This window comes from Cottoperca gobio, chromosome 15, assembly GCF_900634415.1.
Source record: "Cottoperca gobio chromosome 15, fCotGob3.1, whole genome shotgun sequence".
Taxonomy (NCBI): Eukaryota; Metazoa; Chordata; class Actinopteri; order Perciformes; family Bovichtidae; genus Cottoperca; species Cottoperca gobio.
In genome coordinates, this window is record NC_041369.1 from 13,943,112 (window position 1) to 13,964,063 (window position 20,952).

At 41.0% G+C, this 20,952-nt stretch overlaps 2 protein-coding genes across 3 annotated transcripts in view; one reads left to right on the forward strand and one right to left on the reverse strand.

Moving 5' to 3' along the window:
* Nucleotides 1-1,088: 1,088 nt before the first annotated feature.
* Nucleotides 1,089-10,071, reverse strand: slc25a16 (solute carrier family 25 member 16). Of its 2 annotated transcripts, XM_029449319.1 has the most exons (13): nt 9,983-10,071; nt 9,795-9,880; nt 8,584-8,789; nt 5,843-6,016; nt 5,491-5,622; nt 4,130-4,222; nt 3,899-4,032; nt 3,659-3,722; nt 3,150-3,271; nt 2,680-2,746; nt 2,360-2,522; nt 2,199-2,267; nt 1,624-1,780 (listed from the first exon to the last, which is right to left on the reverse strand). In XM_029449319.1, exons 5-13 carry the CDS (start codon nt 5,588-5,590, stop codon nt 1,624-1,626), a joined length of 969 nt encoding a protein of 322 aa, XP_029305179.1. In that variant the 5' UTR covers nt 5,591-5,622; nt 5,843-6,016; nt 8,584-8,789; nt 9,795-9,880; nt 9,983-10,071. The 2 variants fall into 2 exon arrangements, with proteins under 2 accessions (XP_029305180.1, XP_029305179.1); XM_029449320.1 differs by lacking the exons at nt 8,584-8,789; nt 9,795-9,880; nt 9,983-10,071 and having other exon boundaries at nt 1,089-1,780; nt 5,843-6,162.
* tet1 (tet methylcytosine dioxygenase 1) overlaps nt 8,750-20,952 on the forward strand; it is a 28,900-nt gene continuing 16,697 nt past the window's right edge. The window contains 3 exon segments of the mRNA XM_029449317.1: nt 8,750-9,055; nt 9,673-10,281; nt 10,283-12,019. Of these exon segments, the coding sequence (XP_029305177.1) occupies nt 9,844-10,281; nt 10,283-12,019 (2,175 nt within the window). The 5' untranslated portion in view covers nt 8,750-9,055; nt 9,673-9,843.

Consider the following 20,952-nt stretch of genomic DNA (forward strand, 5'->3'; position numbering starts at 1 on the left):
TATTTATTATACAGCACGTTTCAGCTTCAACACGCTTCCCATATTAAAAAAGTGCATTTGAACCCAGATACATGCTTCAACCCCTACGACCTCTGATGCTGCCTCGCGGGGCTCGGTGTATGATCCATGTAAGATCTTTGACAGATTTGTTGGGGGTCAATTTGTGTCTGTGTGCTTGGACTTTCCCGAAAAAATGGGTAGTTTTACCTTCAGTTTAGGCCTCCAACAATTATTGAAATGAAACTATCGGAGAAGTTTATACACAGTGATCTAAAAGCCGAGGCATTAACTGAAAGTGTGTGAAGAAACTCAAATAAAACAAGACATCAAATGCAGAGGAAGGCAAGAGGTTGAAAAAAGGAGTATAATTGCTTAAACATCAAACTGATGAGGCTCACGTAAACATTGGTGGTGACTTGAAGGCCAGCGGTGCACTTGATATTAAAGCTATTTCATTCAATAATTAATGTTTAGCCTTCCTGAGGCAAAAACTAATAAGTAGTCGAAACGTTTGGCTAAAAACAGCACATATATTAAACTCATCATCTGACAACAAGCCTTTGTTAGGCAAAAAGTAATCTAGTCTGACTTGTATTAGATAAGAAATGTATGAAATATTTATGAACGTGTGCAGCTCTGATGGTAAACAATGCCATTTATATCCAATGCTGCCACCTAGTGGCAACAGGTTGCTAAATCAATAAATAAAGGAAAAAGCTACAGTGACGAAGTGCAAATTTCTCCTGAATCACATCACATCCCTCCTACATCCATATTATGTCAAAACGCTGACATCTCAAACCCAAAATAACTTTCTGATCACATGCATCATTCAATATCATCAAAGGTACAGACTTAAAAATCTGAGTGCACATTAACCAACATAAAAACACACACGAGTGCTCTATTCAGTGTTTGGCAATAACATTTTAAGTTGTCTTAAACTGAAATCCCGTGCCACTTCTGTCACAGCATCTTTTATTTATTTATTTATTTTACTTAATTATATTGATTTTAGATTTGGAAACAGCAACGTCTCCTAAAGTTACTGCACCCCAAAGCTGCACTGTAAATGTTTATATACTATAAACAACACATTATAAATCATCAGATTATTTTTAAAACTCGTAAGGGGTGTTAAGTATAGGGGTGATGTATTATTCAAATAAATGCATATGGAAAAGTTCCCTTCTTAGTTAAGAAACACATTACAAAGAAACTGATAATAATTTGATCATTTTAAGCTCGTGTCCATGTTAAAACCAAGTGAGAGGACGTTTGTGTGAATGAGGGAGCTTCTACACACTCAGAGGGTTGTTGTGGTGTTGCCAACAACATTGTTAAAGAGCATATCATTGCCCCCGAGCAGCTGAACCTAAACCTTCTCCTAAGAAGTGGCGACTCACATTAGCAGGAAGTAAGAGGGAATTAAAAGAAACAGATATCCAGTTTCTTTTTTCAGCGATAACGGACTTCCCTGGTGCCTTCAGTGAACTCAAGGAAAAGGCGATTTAAGACGTGGCGAGTGACCTCGGATCACTGTACGATGGAAGCACGACGATATGCTTAATGCCTCGGAGCGTACAGACCCAGGTGCAGACTCAGGAAGTATAAAAACAGGGGCTAGTTCAGGTGGAGGGTCTGCTTCATGAACTCATAGGTGGTAAAGGCCACGGCCTGGGAGGGAACACAGCGGATGTAGTTGAGAGAAAGGCCTCGGTACAATCCCTTCTTGACCCCATACTCTTTGTACACATACTTCAGCGTCTTGCTCAGGGATCTGTTCAGGTGCAAGACAAGAAAACATACACTTTTTAGAATGACAGACATGGCTTATTTTAACCACACTAGTAGATGTTATGGCCTGATCTTTTATGATTTCACCAAAGCAAATACCTAACTACGTTGAGCTGACAATGAAGTAATACATCTTGCAATTTGTAACTGATGTATCACCAGCACCTTGTGAATGCATTCTTCTTAAATATCAAGGAAAAGCATAATGCAAGAACAATGAGCAGTGTTTGGACTGGCATTGTGTGAACTTGTACAGGTATGAACGGTATGTTGCTGTAGTTTTACAGCTCCATTATGCTCCTTGAAATTTTGAGCATTTTAACATTCATGTCTCATATTACAGAGAGTGCAGAACAAGTTGCAAACAGATTATTGAGAGTAGAAACATTGGTGATACTTACACACATTTCTCAGAGTCAGGAAGCACGGTTCCTAACTGCATTCTTCTCCTGGCCACATCCAAGGGATACCTAGTGAGAAGAGACACAATGGGACACATCAACCATCAATAAATGAGAGTAATCAATAGCAAACTCCACGGCTGCCTGCCGACAGCACTTACGATATTGTCTGAGCGATGGCACCGGCAACACCTCCACAGAGCAAGTTAACGTGCGTTTTCAGAATGAGGACATCAGGGTTGTCTGAGGAGGGGCGTCCCAGCATCTCAGGGAAATGTTTCAAGCCGAGGCTCTTCAGGGTGCCAAAGGTGAAGAACGAGAAACCTGGAGGATAAAATGGGGTGGGAGAGACAGAGACAAGCTAAAGCATCACGAAGAACACTCGTCACATATCTTAGGGAGGACATCTTATGTTGTTGTGCACAATGATCATGGATCATAATCAAAGACTGGTATCAATCTATGCAACCTCAATAATCACCTGCATAAGGGGCCATTCCAATAAGTGTTGGAGTAAGTCCCCTGTAGAAGCCCAACACGCCCCCCTCCTTTGCAAAAAAGAAAAAACAGGTTTGATTGCAAGAGGTAGACACCATATACATTATTAACAATTATGACCAAAGAACTTTGATATTCATGCATTTTTAAAGTTGCACCTCTAGCGCTTCAAAGGGGTATTATTGTTGACACCGCAGTCGCAAAGACAACTGGATTGCTTTCCGTTTTCCTCAGAGCCTACTACTAGCGGAGAATTTAGCGACTTATTCAGACCATCAGGAAAAAAGCAAGAAATATATTCAAATATATTATACTGTAATTCATTCCCAATACTGCTCAGAGTAATCACAGTCCACGGCTATTCTGCACAAGGTCGCTCCCTCTCCTCTTGTGCCGTGCGCAGTCATTTTGTGAAGGCTGTGTTGTTTGTTTGAGAAGTTGAACACACACTACCTTAAGGTAGATGGTGTAGAAGGCATTGGCAATTCCAGTGTAGCGATGGTCTCCTGTCACCTGGAAGGCCAGTCTGGCTCGGATCACATCCAGAGGGTAGGTGCATATCACCGCACTCATCCCTGAGAACACACAACAAAACAGAACAAGCTTTGTAGAAACACACCGCTTTAGGACTATAGTTATGCAACAACATGATTTACTGAGATTAAACACTGTATTTAATCTGCTGTATTTCATTTCAAGTAACTGGCTTTCCACTTTGTCTCTTAATCTCTTGGAGCCTGACCACTTTAATATATTTTTTTATATCGTGGTGATGCAATATCCGTCACATTATCAGAAAATTGGTCCTGACGTGACAAATGTAAACATAGTCTATGATTCAAGAGGAGCAAATAACAATGCCTACAATCACGACATTTACAGAGAAAAGGAAACTAAAAGTACAGTACATTATATCCAACTGACTGAAACGGCAAGTCTCGTCAGTGACAAAGATAAATTACCTGCCATAGATCCTGCCACGAGGCGGTGGATGTGTCCAGAGATCCCGATCTGTTTACTTAGCAGCTGTGAAGCCCGGAAACAAAAAGGACAACAGTTTCACCAATAACAACAAGACACAGAAATTCTACTGTGGCGAAGAAAGAACAACATCAAAACACATCACATTTCCGTAGACAACTGCTATCGTCACCCATATTTTATAACATTGCTCTTTGAAAGTGTTATTGCACAATAAACACCTTTTTATACTTGTCAAAGGCCATGAACTGGATGGCTCCATAGGGAAATATCCTGACCATCATGGCCCCATTACCCTTGTATAAGCCAAGGAAGCCTTCTTTCTTTGGCACAGCTCTGAGAGTGGCAAACACTCCTGCAAAGAAAGATCAGAAGTTTCACTCATGTGGCACAGATGTGTGGAAAAACAAACACTTATTGATTTTTCTTTGTTTGGCTGCTGTTGTTTCTACCGAGATGTTTGTAATGGGGGTTCTGGGCTTGAAGGAGAATTTTTATTCTGTCCAGAGGAGCAATGGTACACTTGGCACAGCATCCTGCAACACCTAAATAAAAACAGAGAAACATAACAGCAGAATGGTTGGCGAATGTTTTTTTGATTCATCTTGGGAGAATCTGGCATTGAAAAAGGCCAATCATTTATAGACAGTTGAACATTTGAATAGTTGCACGTTGAAATATGAGAGTAGCGTTGGTCGTAATACATAAAAAAGGGAACAAGTGGTAAAGTCAACCCCTTAGAAGTGCAACGTGTGTTTCAAAATAAAATAGAGGAACCACCAACAAAGACACAGAAACTTACCTAACTGTCTTTCCTGGTATAACGGTACAATTTAGGAAAACTAAAAGTATGTTTAAATCAAGCTTGTGTCTGTTTGTAAAAACTATGATCGCATCAATCTTCAATCCAGCATCACAATTCTTTAAAGGTATAGTGATGAAGTATGTGACAAATGATTACTTTAGTAACAAAGTGTCCATATTCTCCAATCACATAGTGTTTAGACTATTGGTGAGCATTTCTTCATGTGTCAGGTGCAGGGTCTGAAAGTTCATTTCAGGTGTTTTTATTGCTCTTTGAAGGGAAACTCTATTTGTTCTTGCCAAGCTCCACAGGGAGAACAGCAGAGTTATGGTGTCGATAGAGCTGCTGTGAAGTTTACGATGAAGCGACCTATTTAAGTATATGTGCAGTATGATCAAGGTCAGTAGGGTGGCTGTGCAGACATCAGTTTATGGGTCGCAAAAGAAAGCAGGAGAAAGTAAAGCAACGCATGTAGATAGAGGCACATGTAGATAGAGGCGCATGTAGATAGAGGCACATGTAGATAGAGGCACATGTAGATAGAGGCACATGTAGATAGAGGCACATGTGTCCGCGGCGACCAGCAGGGAGCCTGTTCAGTTAACAGGACCCTGATGTCAATGTTTTATCGATCTTTTATTGGGTCTGTGTTCAATTTCTCTTTTATCTGCTGGTATCAATCGGTCAAGGTCAAACACAGAAATGTACTCAATAAGGTGGTAAATGTCTGCAGCGAAATAACTGGCACTGCACTGCAGGATCTTTATAACAAACTGTTATATAAGAAAACAGCTGTCTGATTTGGACTAGCTAAAATGAATACATGTAAACACTTGATTGATTGATTGATTGATTGATTGATTGATTGCAAAGGAGAAAGTTTTCCTATGGTAAAGCTATGCAGTCTTGCAGACACACAAAGGCTTGAACATGTGTCCTAGTGTTCTACGTTGTGTAAATCATCACAGACCTGAAACTGATGAAACAAACTCATGCGTCAGATCCTACCTCCAGCTACAAAGGAGCGAATAAAATGGTAGTCCCTCTTAGCAGGGGTGCTGCTGCTGCCTATAGCAGGAGATGTGGAGACCACAGCCTCTGATGTCATCCTTCCTGCTCAGGAATCTGCCACATCCATGGCTGTTCAATTTGGAGAAAACACTGTAAATGCACATGTGACTATGGGCATGTATCATCATACTGGCAAATATCTCTATGGGCAAACCAGAGTGTCTGTTTTATATTTACTTAAGGCTAGAATGAGGTTGGCAAGTCTTTGCAATGGGACACCACTACCGGTTAAGGTTATTAGCCACTAGCAGCAGACTAAGAGACAAGGCCACCGCGTGCTAATACTCACAAGCTGATCCAAACTGTTAGAGGAGCAAAAACAGAAGAAGTGGAGGGTCTGTCCGATAAAATCTCTTCAACAAATATGTTTCTCCTTCGCAGAGTTTTGCTCTCTGGATAATCCTGGCTGTTCAAATGTGGCGTTACTGTGGACACCGGGTAGCACCGAGAAGCTCGTCGTTTACTGTTTCAAATGAAAAACAAACAAAAACTTAAGTGATGAATAAACCTGAAGCACTTTCAATATTTGTATACCACTAATGCCCTTCGACCGTTTACGACTGAAGGCATCTGACCGAAAACAGTCGCACATTAATGACGCATATGACGTTGAGGGGTGGTGGAAGAGTTCAGTATTATTTTCATAGGTTATTTTCATAGGTTATTTTCATAGGTTATTTTCATAGGTTATTTTCTCAAGTAAAATTTTGATAAATAAATAGAAGTTTCTTGACATCCTATGCATTACTTATTTGTATTTGTTTTAAAGAATGTACAAACAACCAGCCATGCCATTTCAATTAATTACGGGGGAAAGCAGCTATATCAGAAGGTTAATTTCTTTCTAATGGATCAATAAATAATATGAATTATTTTGGTGGCAAACATGTCTTGGTAAATTTGGCTATTGGTATGCATTTCTTATTTGTTACAAATTTAAGAGACTCAAGATAAAATATAATTTAATTTGAAAACAACTTAAAAGATGTAGTTCAATTAAGAAATGTAGCTTTATGAATATTACATTTCCATAATAAGATTCAAACAAAAGTAGTACTTTAACTGTTATCATCACATTCAAAATAAGTGATAATATTGTTTTATCTTCAATACTAATTGTTTGTTTTATTTTGCACAGATGTAAAATGAGAAACATTTCCCCAGCTTCTCATACCTTTTGTCAGCCTACATGTATACTTTAGGAGAACTCCTTAAACAAGTTTCTACATTGATCTGTAATATAAACTATACGGATCACTTCATTTCTCTTCTGTCTATATTACAGCAATAATTATGTGATATGTTTGATTGACTCTCTCTCTCTCCCATTTTACCCAAAATTATTTTACAATTGGAATCATAGAGAAATTCAGCCTGTTATATATATATGTATACGGCCCGGAGGCCGGAGGTTCCCCACCCCTGCACTATTCAAAAAGGGGGACCAGAGAGTGTGTGCCAACTACAGGGGTATCACACTTCTCAGCCTCCCTGGTAAAGTCTACTCCAGGGTGCTGGAAAGGAGGGTTCGGCCGGTAGTCGAACCTCTGATTGAAGAGGAACAATGCGGATTCCGTCCTGGTCGTGGAACAACGGACCAACTCTTCACTCTCGCAAGGATCCTGGAGGGGGCCTGGGAGTACGCCCAACCGGTCTAATTGTGTTTTGTGGATCTGAAGAAGGCGTATGACCGGGTCCCACAGATGATACTTTGGGAGGTGCTGCGGGAGTATGGGGTGAGGGGGTCACTTCTGAGGGCCATCCAATCCCTGTACGCCGAAAGCGAGAGTTGTGTCCGGATACTCAGCAGTAAATCGAACTCGTTCCCAGTGAATGTTGGCCTCTGCCAGGGCTGCGCTTTATCACCAATCCTGTTTGTGATATTCATGGCCAGGATATCGAGGCGTAGTCGTGGAGGAGAGGGGTTGCAGTTTGGTGGCCTGAGGATCTCATTGCTGCTCTTTACAGATGATGTGGTCCTGATGGCATCATCGGTCTGTGACCTTCAGCAGTCACTGGATCAGTTCGCAGCCGAGTGTGAAGCGGTTGGGATGAGGATCAGCACCTCCAAATCTGAGGCCATAGCTCTCAGCAGGAAACCGGTGGATTGCCTACTCTGGGTAGGGAATGAGCCCTTACCCCAAGTGAAGGATTTCAAGTACCCGGGGTCTTGTTCGCGAGTGAGGGGACGATGGAGCGAGAGATCGGCCGGAGAATCGGAGCAGACAGGAGAAGGATTAGGAGAAGACATTAGTCTCATAATGTGAGTAACAGGGTTGCGTTTGTGTGAGTGCCACACTCCATCAAGAGTGAAAAGATTGGAAATATATTAAAAATAAAAGGGAGGACTTACCTTTGGTCTACCCATGGTAGTAGCACATGACTTGCTAATGTCATTTCCTCTGTGTCATGTGACTAACCGTTTTTTCACTTCCTCTGCCAAGCTAAAAAGGTTTCGGTAACAGGGTAGCACGCATGTTGTGGGACACACTTTCAGTGTAAAATTACTGTCATTTTAAATATGTTTACCATTACAAGACACATATATCAATAAAATAATACCAAAAAAAGTAAATAAAAACCCTATATGAAATGTTATATTTGACATGCAAACCAAGAAGCTGGGACAAGAGAAAAATGCTATTTTAGGGGTGTTTGAGAGCTATTTGATATGTTAAATAATATTTTGAAAGAACATTTTCTGCAACTTTATATACATTTTGTATCAAGATAAGTATATTTAACACAACAAGTGCATGGTTTAGCTTTTTGGGCATGGATTATTATATTTTTTATATGTGGGACATGAAATGTCCTCCAATTCAGGAATGACCCATACATATATAGAATATTTCGTTTTTCTGAATACACAAGATTATTTAAAAAAAGTTGACAGTATGAAAAAAAAGAAAAACAAAGAAGAAGATATAGGTATTGATATAGCGTCTGTTCATAACAGAAATACAAATAAAACGTTTTTTTTTTTTTTTTGCATTACACTTACAATTACCATACAATTTAAACACTTACTTTAGTGTTTTGGTGATTCCTTCAAATCATTTATAGCACACCCCTGCGTCTACTTGCTAAAACACAGGAGCACTGGGACAAACGACAGCTGAAATCCATCCCAGGTTTTGTTTTCCACTCTTCCCTCCAGAGCCGACGACGAGTTTCTGGCCAGTGGAGACCGACGGTAGGTTGCGTCTGGTGGAGGGAGAGTGAGCGGGGCTGCCCTGAATGGATTGACATAAGAGGGATTTACATTTTAACGGGTGTCGTGCTCCGCAAAGACTACACGGTGCACGTTGAAAACCAACTATTCTTCCGCTCGATGTATGTTCATGTTGGTGCTTTTATCATGTCCATGTGTCATCGTCGAGAGAGGATTGAACTTGCCAGCAGTCTATATTTGCCGAGGAGGGAAACCAATACAAGGTCTCGCTGTCTCGCTGGAGCGGAGTATTATTAGCAGTTCAGACAGTGCAACTGTCGCTCTCTGGTATGTAAAGCATTTCAGCCATAAACGTGTAAATGAAACCTCACGAGCAACAAAACAACCTATATCTACACGGCGCTTCAATTGACAGCGGTCAAGTGCAATAATAGTAATAAACTGCGACGCTGAAGGCGATTTTACACGGTAATAACCCCCTCTTCCGCCAGTCAGAAAGACGAAAACAGGATCCGACCTCCGGCTAGAGCCCACTCCTCAACGTGCCTGCCCTTTAAACAGTTACAGCCTTCCTGAAGCTATACTTTCTGTTTTTTTATAGACCATAGTTCTTCGAATTGTATATCTTTATTCAAAATATAGTAAATAGTATACTATTATGTATAAGTGCATTGGATTTTCTTTATTGACGTCAACCTTACAGCACTTGCTCGTCCGAGTAAATATTTCAGGCGGGGCAAAAGTGTAATTTCCAGCAGACAAAGTAAACAACATTTGTATAGATTTAGCTTTTTAGTTATTGTACTACTATGTTGTCAGCCATCAAATTGTACCTGATGTTGTATTGCACTAACGGTTTGTCTTTATTACACTGAAAATACATTTAAAGGTGCTGAGAGTATAATAGTATTTTTATTATCTTCCTGTTTACTCTGTCTTTATAGGTCATGCACTGCAATTACACGATAATGACGGCATCATAATTTAAAATTCAAGGATAAAACACAGAAGAGGAAGGTTTTAAAAAGAAAAAACATTGTGTGCTGAGCAAAAGATAAACATTCACCTGGCTCCCATGCTGGCTGCCAGAAATCCTCCCCTCCACACTCTCAGCCATGCCTGCTACCACCAAATCCTCCAGGAGACAGAAACCTGCACAGAGAAAAAACGCCAAGAAAGTGATCAGCACCAAGAGGCAAACATGTAACTCAAACAAACCCAGAGGAAGAGCCACAGAGAGGCCCCAGAAAACACCTGCAGAACCCAAAAGGTCAACAGCCAGGGCTCAGGCACAGTCAGGCCGAAGCCCTCGTGGAAGAGGCGTTAGCGTGCCTGCAAGTCAGGGCCCTGGGAGGTCCCCTGGCAGAGTTAACCAAGCCCTAAATGTAAAAGGATCTGCAAGGCTTAGGCGGCCGAGCAATCCGCCTGACCACTGTGGTGAGTTACAGGACCCCCTAGGGCGAAGGAAGTCTCTGCGGGGCACACGGGTGCCTGTTACACCCTGCCAGCCTCCTAAACCTTGCAGAGGGAGAAACAGCAAGGGGGGCGCAAGGAAAACAAGCAACATCACAGCAAGGAAACACAAGAAACAAGCCCTCAAGCACCAGAGTCAATGATTCATCTCCTTATGAGGAAAATGAGAATCTAGACTCCTGTGATGCTGAAGAAATACTTCCGGTTTCTCTAAAAACTGAGGTTCCTGCGAGTATCAAAGATCAGGGTTCAGGAGTCAACTATGCTAAAGAGGGCAGCCCTCTTAAAGCAGATTCACCACCGTGTAACGACATACTGGAAGAGTGTGTGCAGTGCAGCTGTGACAGTCCTATAACCCAGCAAGACAAAAAGACTGTCAGTCATAAGAGTGAAGGTGACCTGAGGTGTGCGATTGGGGTGTGTGATGATGTGGATGGACAGCTAAAACTCTGCAGTGACAGAAGTAAAGATAGCCCCTCTGTGCTAACGAGTATTGGCTCACCAGGGGTGCAGGGCGGCAGCAAGGGAAATGACAGTTCATCTATCCTTGGAAATAAACTTGATCTTCTTGCAGGTAATGGTAAGCAAGATGATGTATATTCTGTCCATCAGGAGGAAGATAACATGTTGGACTTAAGAAAGAGTAGGACAGATGAAAGAGTGATAATTGTCTCTGGGAGAAAAGAGAAGATAAATCATGACAGAAGAGAGAGTTTAGAGGCAGAGAAAATAGTTGAGAGTCAAAATGAGACTGTGGAAGAGATGGAGGAGATGGTTGAGAGGCTGGGTAATTGTGAAGGAGAAGAAGTAGGAAAAAAAGAGAAGGAGAATGATGTTTCTTTCAATCCTGCTGACTCCCACACCAGCACACCAGCCTCTCCATCTCCAGATCCACCTCACTCTAACAATGAACTGACGGCACTGTCAGAATCACCTGTAAATGTGCTATCAGTCTGCAACACAGCTACCTCAAATCCCACCAAAGCCCCCTCCACCTCAGATGCACTTGAGCCAGAGGTTCTGAGCCAGGGTAAGACAGACATGCAACCTACCATTCATGGTGCTAAACCTCATTTCACAGGGTCCTCAGCATTCGCTGAAACTGCCCTGATGGTGCAGACTGTTCTTGTAAAAAGAAATACGCCGGTTATTATCCGTAGTGACTCCTTCAAACCCAGGAGCTTGAGGGATTCAAGCCAGGAGGAACCACACCAACTGCAAAACCTAGCGATCCCTTCTCCTCAGGGAGAGAAAAAAGCTTGCACACCAGCAGAGACGCAGACCAAAGATAGTGAATCCAACCGAGAGCCATTTGAGCACTACATCCAGAAAGAGACGTCTACGTTGTCATTGTCCCCCGTTCCTCAGTTGAGCACAGATGCTCTTACAGCTGAGTGTGAACCAAACCTCAGCGAGGACAGTGCTGTGGTAACAGAGCCGAACTTGGTGCCAAAGATCTCAACGCCTTCTCTGGACAGTAGCCTAACATACTCCTGCAGCTCAGAAAGCACACGCTCTTCTTTTTCTTTTGACACTGAATCAGAGGCAGGGTATGGAGAACCCGGCTCCTCTGTTCTCCCTGTATCCTGGGGGCCAGATGGGGCCTGTTTGCCCTCCTGGACTGCTCCGAAACCACAGAAGAGAGAGAGGAAGAAGCGGAGCAGGTGTGGGATGTGTGAGCCATGCCTGAGGAAGATCAGCTGTGGCCAGTGCAGTTGTTGCCTCAACCGCAGGACTGGCCACCAGATCTGTAAACTGAGGAAGTGCGTGGATCTGAGGAGGAGAAGAACTTCTCTGCTCGTTCTCTCTGCTGCACAGGTGAGGCTTATATTACACTGCACACGTGCATTTAATTACATTTAAAAGCAACACACAACAGGAGGTTTATTGCAGGCAGTTCTTCAGTTCATTCTCACAAGGAGGTCAATTTAGACAATGACTCTGATCTGAAGCAACTGAAAAAAATTGTTGTTACTGTCTGACAGTGTTGTTTTTGATCTCCGAGGTTTCCCAGCCGCCCTCTGGGAGCAGCAATGATCGAAAGTTGAATTAGCCAAACAGTTAAAAAGAAGGTTTCACTTTCACATTGTGTTTCATTCTCGGTCAGTTTCAACCAATGCTGTACATTTAACTTCATGGTGTCTTGCTGTTAAATGTTGGGGAATGTGTTGAGTGCTAAATGGGGACGTGTGTGTGTGTGTGTGTGTGTGTGTGTGTGTGTGTGTGTGTGTGTGTGTATATGTGTATATGTCATCGTGTAGAGAATGAATGCCTGCACAAGGTCCAGTGTTAAAGGGGAAGGCGCTATCACATGACCAGCAGCAGCTCAGCACGTGCTTGGAGTATGTGTCTGTTTATTTGTGTATGTGTGTGTCTGTTAATGTGTGTTTGTTGGTGTGTGTGTGTGTGTGTGTGTGTCTGAATAAGAGAATAAGCGATTTTCTGAGTTACACATGGTGACTGAGTGTGAGTGCATGCTTGTGTCTGTGGATGGGTATAGGTATGTAATTAAGGGAAATTTGAGCCGGATGTTTTTGCACAGTGGCACTGAATGGCATTGTGAATGCGTATTTTAGAACCCAATAAGACAATGAAAACCCAAGACACTAGTTAAGAAATAAATCTTTCCCAGTCAATTTAAAACAACTATAATTACTATATTTTTGAACCTCCAGAGAATTATCACTTGAATCTGCAGCTCCCCTCAGCTTTACAGAGCTCTATAGCGAGTTTCAGCTCATTGTTTTTGCTGTCTTCAATGTCTCATCCTTGTCATTTTTGTCTCATACTGTCGTTTTTTTCTGCCACAGCATACAGCTGTTTTTTAGTGAAAAAGTACCTGCTCAGCACCAAACAGCAGACAGAGAAAGTTAGCGACAAGCTGGTGAACATAGTATATTATAACTATATATAATGTTTTGTCAGGGCTGCGTGGTTGTTATTCTACAACCTAGTGGCCAAAAATGATAAATGCATTGTTACATTCTTTAATTGTTTGTGCATGGAACTTAGTATTAAAATTATTCAGACGAGGTGTGAGCTAAAAAGCATTTCTGATTATGGTGCTTTATCTATAACATGCTTATGGCGGGACAATATTCTCAATCATTTTAGTAGGTGGGAATAAGAGTTCCTTACAGCAGCTGGCTACCAGAGCTACATAATCATGTACATAGTTCAGTAGTGTCCATGTGGCTGGGGGAGGGCTCTGTGTGAACAACTGTGAGTGAGGGTCCATGTGGTCCTGTGTCTGCAAGCGTGCATGCGTGCACTGGCACAGCCCTCAGAGTCGTCGCAGTGGCAGTAGCAGATTAGAGCTGATTATATAACACCTGCGGTATTAGTAGTGACGACCTTTGTGCACTATTCTTGTGTGAGAGAGATTTATTAACATATTATTTGGAATACCCTGAAATGTGGGTCAGTGTGTGTATGACTCAGAGTCAAATGCATATTTACATTATATGTGGTTGTGACTTTTAATGTTGCATAGTATGCGTGTTTGTGTGGTGCATGCATTGAAGATAAAATGACAGAACTGCCAGTTTCCCCATTTCTCTTAACTGACATCCCATTAGCATACACACACTTAAAGCAATGTCTGTGTTTGTGGTTTGGGAACAGGTTTATGTTGGATTCTATGCAACTGCAGGGGTGGAGCCAGCACCGGGTGCTGCAAGCTAACACTGTCAAAAAAGCTATAATCATGATCAGCTCAAATTCAAATCCCCTAAATCCATCCTTTGCTTAATTCTAGATGCAGGGGTGGCAACTTTACCTTGTGTTTTGTATTTATACTGTATGTAACTCAAGAAACCACACTGCATGAGGGTCTACTTGCATGTGTACTTATAGTCTGTGTAATACATTATACTTGTTGGCCAGTCTTGCTGATTAAACTCACACACCCTACCAACGAATGGTTTTAAGACGAGATTGGGAAAAAAGGGGCAGAGGCCAAAGAGGAGTTCATGTAGTGGCATGTGGATTCTGTTCCTGGTTTTAGTGAGCTATTGTGGTTGGTGTGGCTGTAGTTTTAGTTTGGTTTTACTGTGTCATAAATCATTATGTGCATAACATACTTGGAAAAATACACGTAGAAAAATGTAAGACGTATGTATATGGAGACATACAAAAACTGATTAAAAAAGGAAAAGGAAAATGATGAGCTCCCATTGTTTGTGTGTTTGTAAGAAAGAGAGGGAGTGTGGCTATTTCCTTTTAAAAATGTCTGGTTTCACTCAGGCTTGATGGCCCCCTCGTGGCCTCACTTTGTATTGGGCAGTCAGGACGGGGCTCACTGCCTTGTCTGACCTGGCCCTGGCCTGAACACACAACACACAACCAACACGTACACACCAGAAACAAATACTGCAGTTCATTGAGTGCAAAAGCCCCAGTATTTGTAGAGTGAATTTGACTGAAACAGTCCTGACATGTTTAGAGCTGTAGGCTGCATAACTGACTCACTTTTTTATTGGCTAACAAGGCAGATGTCAGCAGTCACAGATAATGCTTTTAACATTCCCATCTCTGCAAAATAGTACAAACAAATACATTATAATACACAGCCATCATCATTGTGTTACACATCATTCATTGTGTGGACAGTTGCCCCTAAGTCAGTCAGTGCTGGCAGCTCATTTAATTTAAACTAGCACAAGGTCTTAAATACGTAATGAAATTCATTAATGGATGCAAGATGTGACATTATGGTAGTTCTGATTATGGCCATGATGCTGCTGATTATATATATATATATATATATATATATATATATATATATATATATATATATATATATATATATATGTATATGTTCATGTATATACATTATGCATATAATTAGTTTTACAAATGAAATCCTCTAACTGTATTTTATAAAGTATCCCTACTAAGATCTCACTTCATTTCAAATAGTTTCAAACATACAATTATTAAACTGCTACTGGGTTGGTCTAAAGGGAACATAGCTGCTACTTTCTTACCTCTCTAATAGAACTTTCTCTGTTCTTATAGAAAATGCTTGTTCCTCTGTTGCACATTTCAATTGTGGTGTTCCTCAAGGGTCCATTATTGGGCCTCTGTTGTTTTCTATTTACATGCTCAGCTATATCATTCAGAAACACAGTGTCTCCCACCATTGTTTTGTGGATGACACACAGCTATATGTCCCTCTCCAGTCCAGTGACTCCAGCAGCTTAGATAACCTCCTTGCCTGTCTCAATGATGTCTAATGCTGGATGTCCCAAAACTTAATTTATTTTTAACAATGGTAAAATTGAGATCATAGCCATTCTTCCAACAAACTCTGCCAGCCTGGTTCAAAGAAAGCTTTTTATAGGAAAGCGTTTATGAATATTCGATATGTTGCTGAGTGTTATAATTCCACTCTGGTCATTTTATCTTTTATTATATATATTTTTTATATATATTTATATTCTTTCCCCCCGGTTTTTATGATCCCTCTGTTGTTTGTATTTTATTTTATTCTTGTATTTTATTTTTATCTGCTTTATTTTCTGTAAAGCACTTTTATTTAGCCTTTATTTATACAGGTAAAGAAATCTCATTGAGACACAAGGTCTCATTTTCAAGAGAGACCTGATGAAATGGCAACAGCAACATACAAGTTACAGACTTACATGACACTAAACACTATATAAATAAAGCTTATTATTATTATATACACATATTCAGCCTTCTAAATTTAATTTAATAGATTTGTACCTTTCATTTACTCAAGGTAAAATATCTCCCCTTGTCTGCATTTGTGAAAAAAGATACACAAATATAACTTAAATGTAAAAAGCATGTTAATGTTTTAGCATTTCAAACACCTTTTCTTATGTGACTTGCTTTAGACAAATGCAAAAAACAGTAATCACAAATAGTATAACTATCATCTTCGAGTGATTGTGTGCCACTGCATTTATCAAGACCATGCACCTGGTGAGGTACACTTTAGGTAAGTTTGAGGTGCACCATAATTACATAGCAAAGGAAGCATTCAGTTCAGCACAATACAGGTGCAGGTGGACACTATACTTTTTACAAATAGTAGCCTGCATGCTTCCAGTCAGCTAGCTAGCTCCTTGCCCAGCTCCTGCTGCAAACTAATTTATCTCCTGCACTTCTTCCACTCCTCTTTTTTCTGCCGCAATGCATTTGCCAGAGGAGTAGCCCAGCTGAGATAACACGTGTATCACAAAAACACTTGCTGATCACTCAGACAGCGCCCTGGCAGGGAGGACAGGCAGGCTGCAGCACCCAACGGTGACAGTTTGCTTTGTAACAGATATTCAAAGCTGTGTGTATATTTGTGCATCTGAATGATTCTTACTTATATTTTTGTGTCAGAGGGGGATGTTCATGAAGGTTTTACAGCTTGTAGTTCAGCCCATCATGCAGCAAAACACCCTCATTGCTCTCAAAGGGAACCAGTTTAATATATAGTGAGAGTGATTTGTCCCAGCAGACGCTCCTGTCAGTTCTGAGCTCCTCTTCCCCCTCTCTCTCACACACACACACACACACACACACACACACACACACACACACACACACACACACACACACACTCAGCAATAGAAGACTTCAGCACTGACGGTTGCCATGGAGACCTCATTGTCTGGTGCTGACCTTTGACCTGCCACGGTTGTCTGATGGAGTATTCTCAGGGTTGTAAGGAGGATTAGTGGAGATAACCAGCAGACACGCACTCTGGGTTTAAGGCTGTGAACTCACTAGCCTCTATCCAGGTAATTAGGTTAAACTACTCAGATTGACCGGCTCGTATTGGGTCAGCAGCAAGCTGTGGCTTTCTGCAAGTGATGAGCGCCTTAAACATTGCCTGCATTATCTCTGTAAATCAACCCATTCAGTGAGGTAATTGCACTTGGCAACCCATAAACTCTGTGATTGCTAAGTAACCTTCTTTTTATCCTTGTGAGGGAAATAACATGAGCCCTGTTCTGTTTAAGATGACTTTATGCACTACTTGTATATTTCTAACTAAGGGTGTAACAATACATCGATCTGGAATGGGCATATGATATCGTCTAATATCAATCGCAGGATCCTGACTTGAATTTAATCAAAATCGTATTGTGGCAGACTTTGTGATATCAGCAAATATTGTATTGTTGTCCAAAACATCTACTGCCGTATGAAACCTGTGATTTACACCTCTATTTGTAACACAGATGCACTATCAATATAATGTATGTTATGGCACTGTGTTTCTTAGTTTACTGTATTGGGAGCAAAGATTTGACAATATGCAGATTTCACATTCAGTTCAACAATTCAGTTTTATTGATAATACCTATAATAATACAATATTTATATCTAGAGATAATATCTTTCACTGAACATAGAAATATATAAAACTACAGTTTTTTAGAGTAAGAAATATGTGCAATTAAAAGTGTAGATTGATTGAATAATAACATGCTGCAACATCTACAATTATTAAAGTAAACATGATGTTCACTGTGATGCATTATCTCACTCAAACTAGTTTCAAGCCTCTTCCAGTAGATTGTTATATTGTACTGAAGTGAAATGAAACAACTGGCTGCCTGGAAGGTGAAAGAACATTGTCAGCAATAGTGTTAAGTGTTCATATGCCCAGGCTAATTTTCTAAGCCATGATAGAGTTTGGTGTGTCACTCTCCTTTCACACAAATGAGTACAGGTTCTCCCACATATGCAGGTGGGCACTCTGGCAATGAGGGACAGATTCACATCCACACAGTTTTTTTTTTCTCCTTCGCATTACGTAAATGTGTAGGACAGAAGGGGGCCGAGGTAGCGAGGCAGGTTCATGACACTGCCAACATTTTATCGGAGCCAACTCATTATGACCAAGCAGATTGCGTTGTGCCTTAGCCTACACTCTCTACTATGACTTTATCCTCTTCCTCTGCAAAGACACACATTTTATTACTTCAGCTTACCTGTGATCAGGGCTGCTTTGTATTTTTTGTTAACTTGGTCCAAGCCAATTACATTTAAAACAACCCTCCGAGGTAGTTATCTATAATAGCTGCAAGGCTTGGATAGTGGCCCAGAAAAAGCCTCCGTGAACAAGAGGAAATGTCTGTTTTATGTGATTTGGAATTCAGTTTTTTGGCCAGAGCCCACTATACATCAGAGCAGATGTATGGCCCAGGCTGTGCCAGTTTGAAGGCTTACAGCCAACCATAGACAGTGAATTAATTACTTCAATGGGGGACTCCGCTCAGTTTGCTTTAATGTACATTGAGTTGTAGCAATTATGTTTCTTCAACAACAACAATCCAAATAGTTTTATGTGTTCAGCCTGGTCTACAAAAAATGCTGTTCCCGTCGAACGTTACTGCATTGTCAGTTACGTTTCAAGGGAATCAAATTTTGTCCCGGATTACATTCGTTTTTGACATATCACTTAATACGTTTGTAATCAAAGTCCGTGCAGGGAGGAGGATGTGGTGGTCAACCAAACAGGTTTCCCTTTTGAAACCAAAAGTCAACGTTCAGTTACTTTAAATAATAAGTGAAATAACATAGCAGACATACTTATTTTGAGCCAAACCATTAGTAAACCTGACCAAGTAGTTTTGTTGCGTTTTTCTTTTCTTTTGTTTCAATTTACAACATCAACCATGTGTTTAAAATCAGGGAGAAAATATGTTCCCATAGAAATGTAGTTTAGTTGTGTGGGAACATAATTTTGTAAGAGACAGGGTTGATGCGTTTTAGTATCTATAATGTTTACAATTCAGCAAGATATTTGTAGAGTTAAATTGTGGTACCACTAATGCTCCTGAGTCCTCTTAAGTTCTTTGCATGTGTGAGTTTGTGCCTTGTCCTGACTGTTGTAAGGCTCTAAGTCCCTGCATAAGCTTTGAAGTCGTGTCACTTGGTTTCTCTGGGTGAAAAGAAATCCTCACTTTGCCCCCCAAAAGAAATGCCACTCAAATCCTACCAAGGGCACACAATGGCCTCCTGGAGAAACCAGAGCTTATTCATGCATCAACCTGACCTGCCTAAATAAGAATATATCCTATACACTTGAGGAGGATACAAACACTCATTTAATCTCACTACTGTCATTATTTTATCTACCCCAGAATGCCATCCACTGACTTGTTTGTCACTTTCCCTTGTTCCATTTTTGTATGCATCTGTCAGCACACGTATTTGTGTGTGTGAGTGCATGCACACACACGTGCAGTCATATGGCCAACATGCCGACTCAGCACGTTGTACTAGCGCAAACTTAAGTAAGCCTTTTCCTGTCTCATTGTGAGAGGATCTGGGGGCCCCATGCTGCTCTGCCTGCATAGTGTTTGTGTCTGTATTTGGGTCAGTATGAGTATGTGTGTACATGAAGGTTTTCATGTACTGTTTACTGTTTGTCAGTGTTTACACAAACTGATGGTGGATCCGCTCACCTTCTTCTTCTATCATTCCCAAGGTGAAACCATTTTTGCCATATTGAGCAACTCCAAAATTTAGGTTCTTAACTTCACCACAGAATTCATTGTGTGTTTGTACAGATATTTGTCTTATACCTACTGACCATAATCAGCAGACAGCTGGATAGTACAGGCACAAGATTAAAGAGGACATTTTGTCGATGCATACCGGTTTTGAAATTCATCCCTCCTCTCTTGGCCGGGCTGGAGGTGTGAGAGTTGGAGTGGTATGCCGTTCCCTCGTGCTGACCAACCACTGTCGGCCCTTAAATTGAGTCCATGTGGGCTTAGGGTGTGGTATTGAATGGTGCACATTTCCTTCCAAGAGTGGGATTGTAGTATGTTACATAACACACTCTGTGTTAATGTGTGTTAAATGGAATTTTGAATGTGAATCCATTGTGTCCTTAAAATAGCCTCACTCAGGGATTACAAACTATCCATACAGGAAGTGTGGAAGCTGCAAACATGCATTTGTATTTGTGTGTTTGTTGAGAAGGCGAAGTCATGTGGAAGAGACTGCAGAGAGCTAATGTGCAGTCAAGGTTTTTAGTACACAGATGTTCTTTTGGAAAAGGTAATAGTGTGACGTGAGCCATACTGCTGCCTCCTCTCAACTAACACTGGCTTTATGGTTACAAGGTTCTCTTCAAGGGAAATCAGCTTTCAAACTGCCTTGGTCTGGCTACATAGTATCCAAATGCTAATGTGGGTGTTTGCATATAGATTAGTACTGCTTAGTCTCTTAACTTTTGTGTGTGTTGGTCTTTTGGGCTTTCACCTTTGTTTCAGTCTGTGTAATTGTGTGAATTTGTTGTGCATGAGTGGACGACTGGATGAGCAGCATGGGGACAAGTCTAAGCAGAGTTATGTTTTCCCATTTCCCCATGGTTGTTAACACTATTACAATCGTTATTTTTCACTGAAGAAAGTCACAACTCCCTCAAACTACTGACCTTCAGCAAAGATCTGTAGTTTTTTCATGCAAATGGGAGGCAAGTTTACATTAGCGTCAGCAGTAATGGCAGTAATGACAACTATTGGCAACAATCACGCTTGGCACAGCTCCATCACCGGGCCGGTTTCCAATGGGTCAGCCTCCAGATGTGTCAGAGACAGTTTACGACTGCGGTGCAGAACAACTTTCTTTACCTGGCTTGTATGCTCATGTACTGTAGCTTAGGGTAAATAATGTCCAGACGACTTGTTCCTAATGAGAGCTGGGTAGCTTGTTAAAGGGAAAAAACATATGGGACACTTAAAGAGCTGAAAATTAAGGGTGTGGTG

Excerpts from the sequence above, each read along its gene's own strand:
- slc25a16 (XM_029449320.1), bottom strand. The coding sequence starts at position 5,590 with ATGACATCAGAGGCTGTGGTCTCCACATCTCCTGCTATAGGCAGCAGC. Across the intron at positions 3,723-3,898 it reads CCTTTGACAAGTATAAAAAG|CTGCTAAGTAAACAGATCGG; the intron begins GTGTTTATTGTG and ends CGGGCTTCACAG. Across the intron at positions 2,268-2,359 it reads GCCATCGCTCAGACAATATC|GTATCCCTTGGATGTGGCCA; the intron begins GTAAGTGCTGTC and ends TCTTCTCACTAG.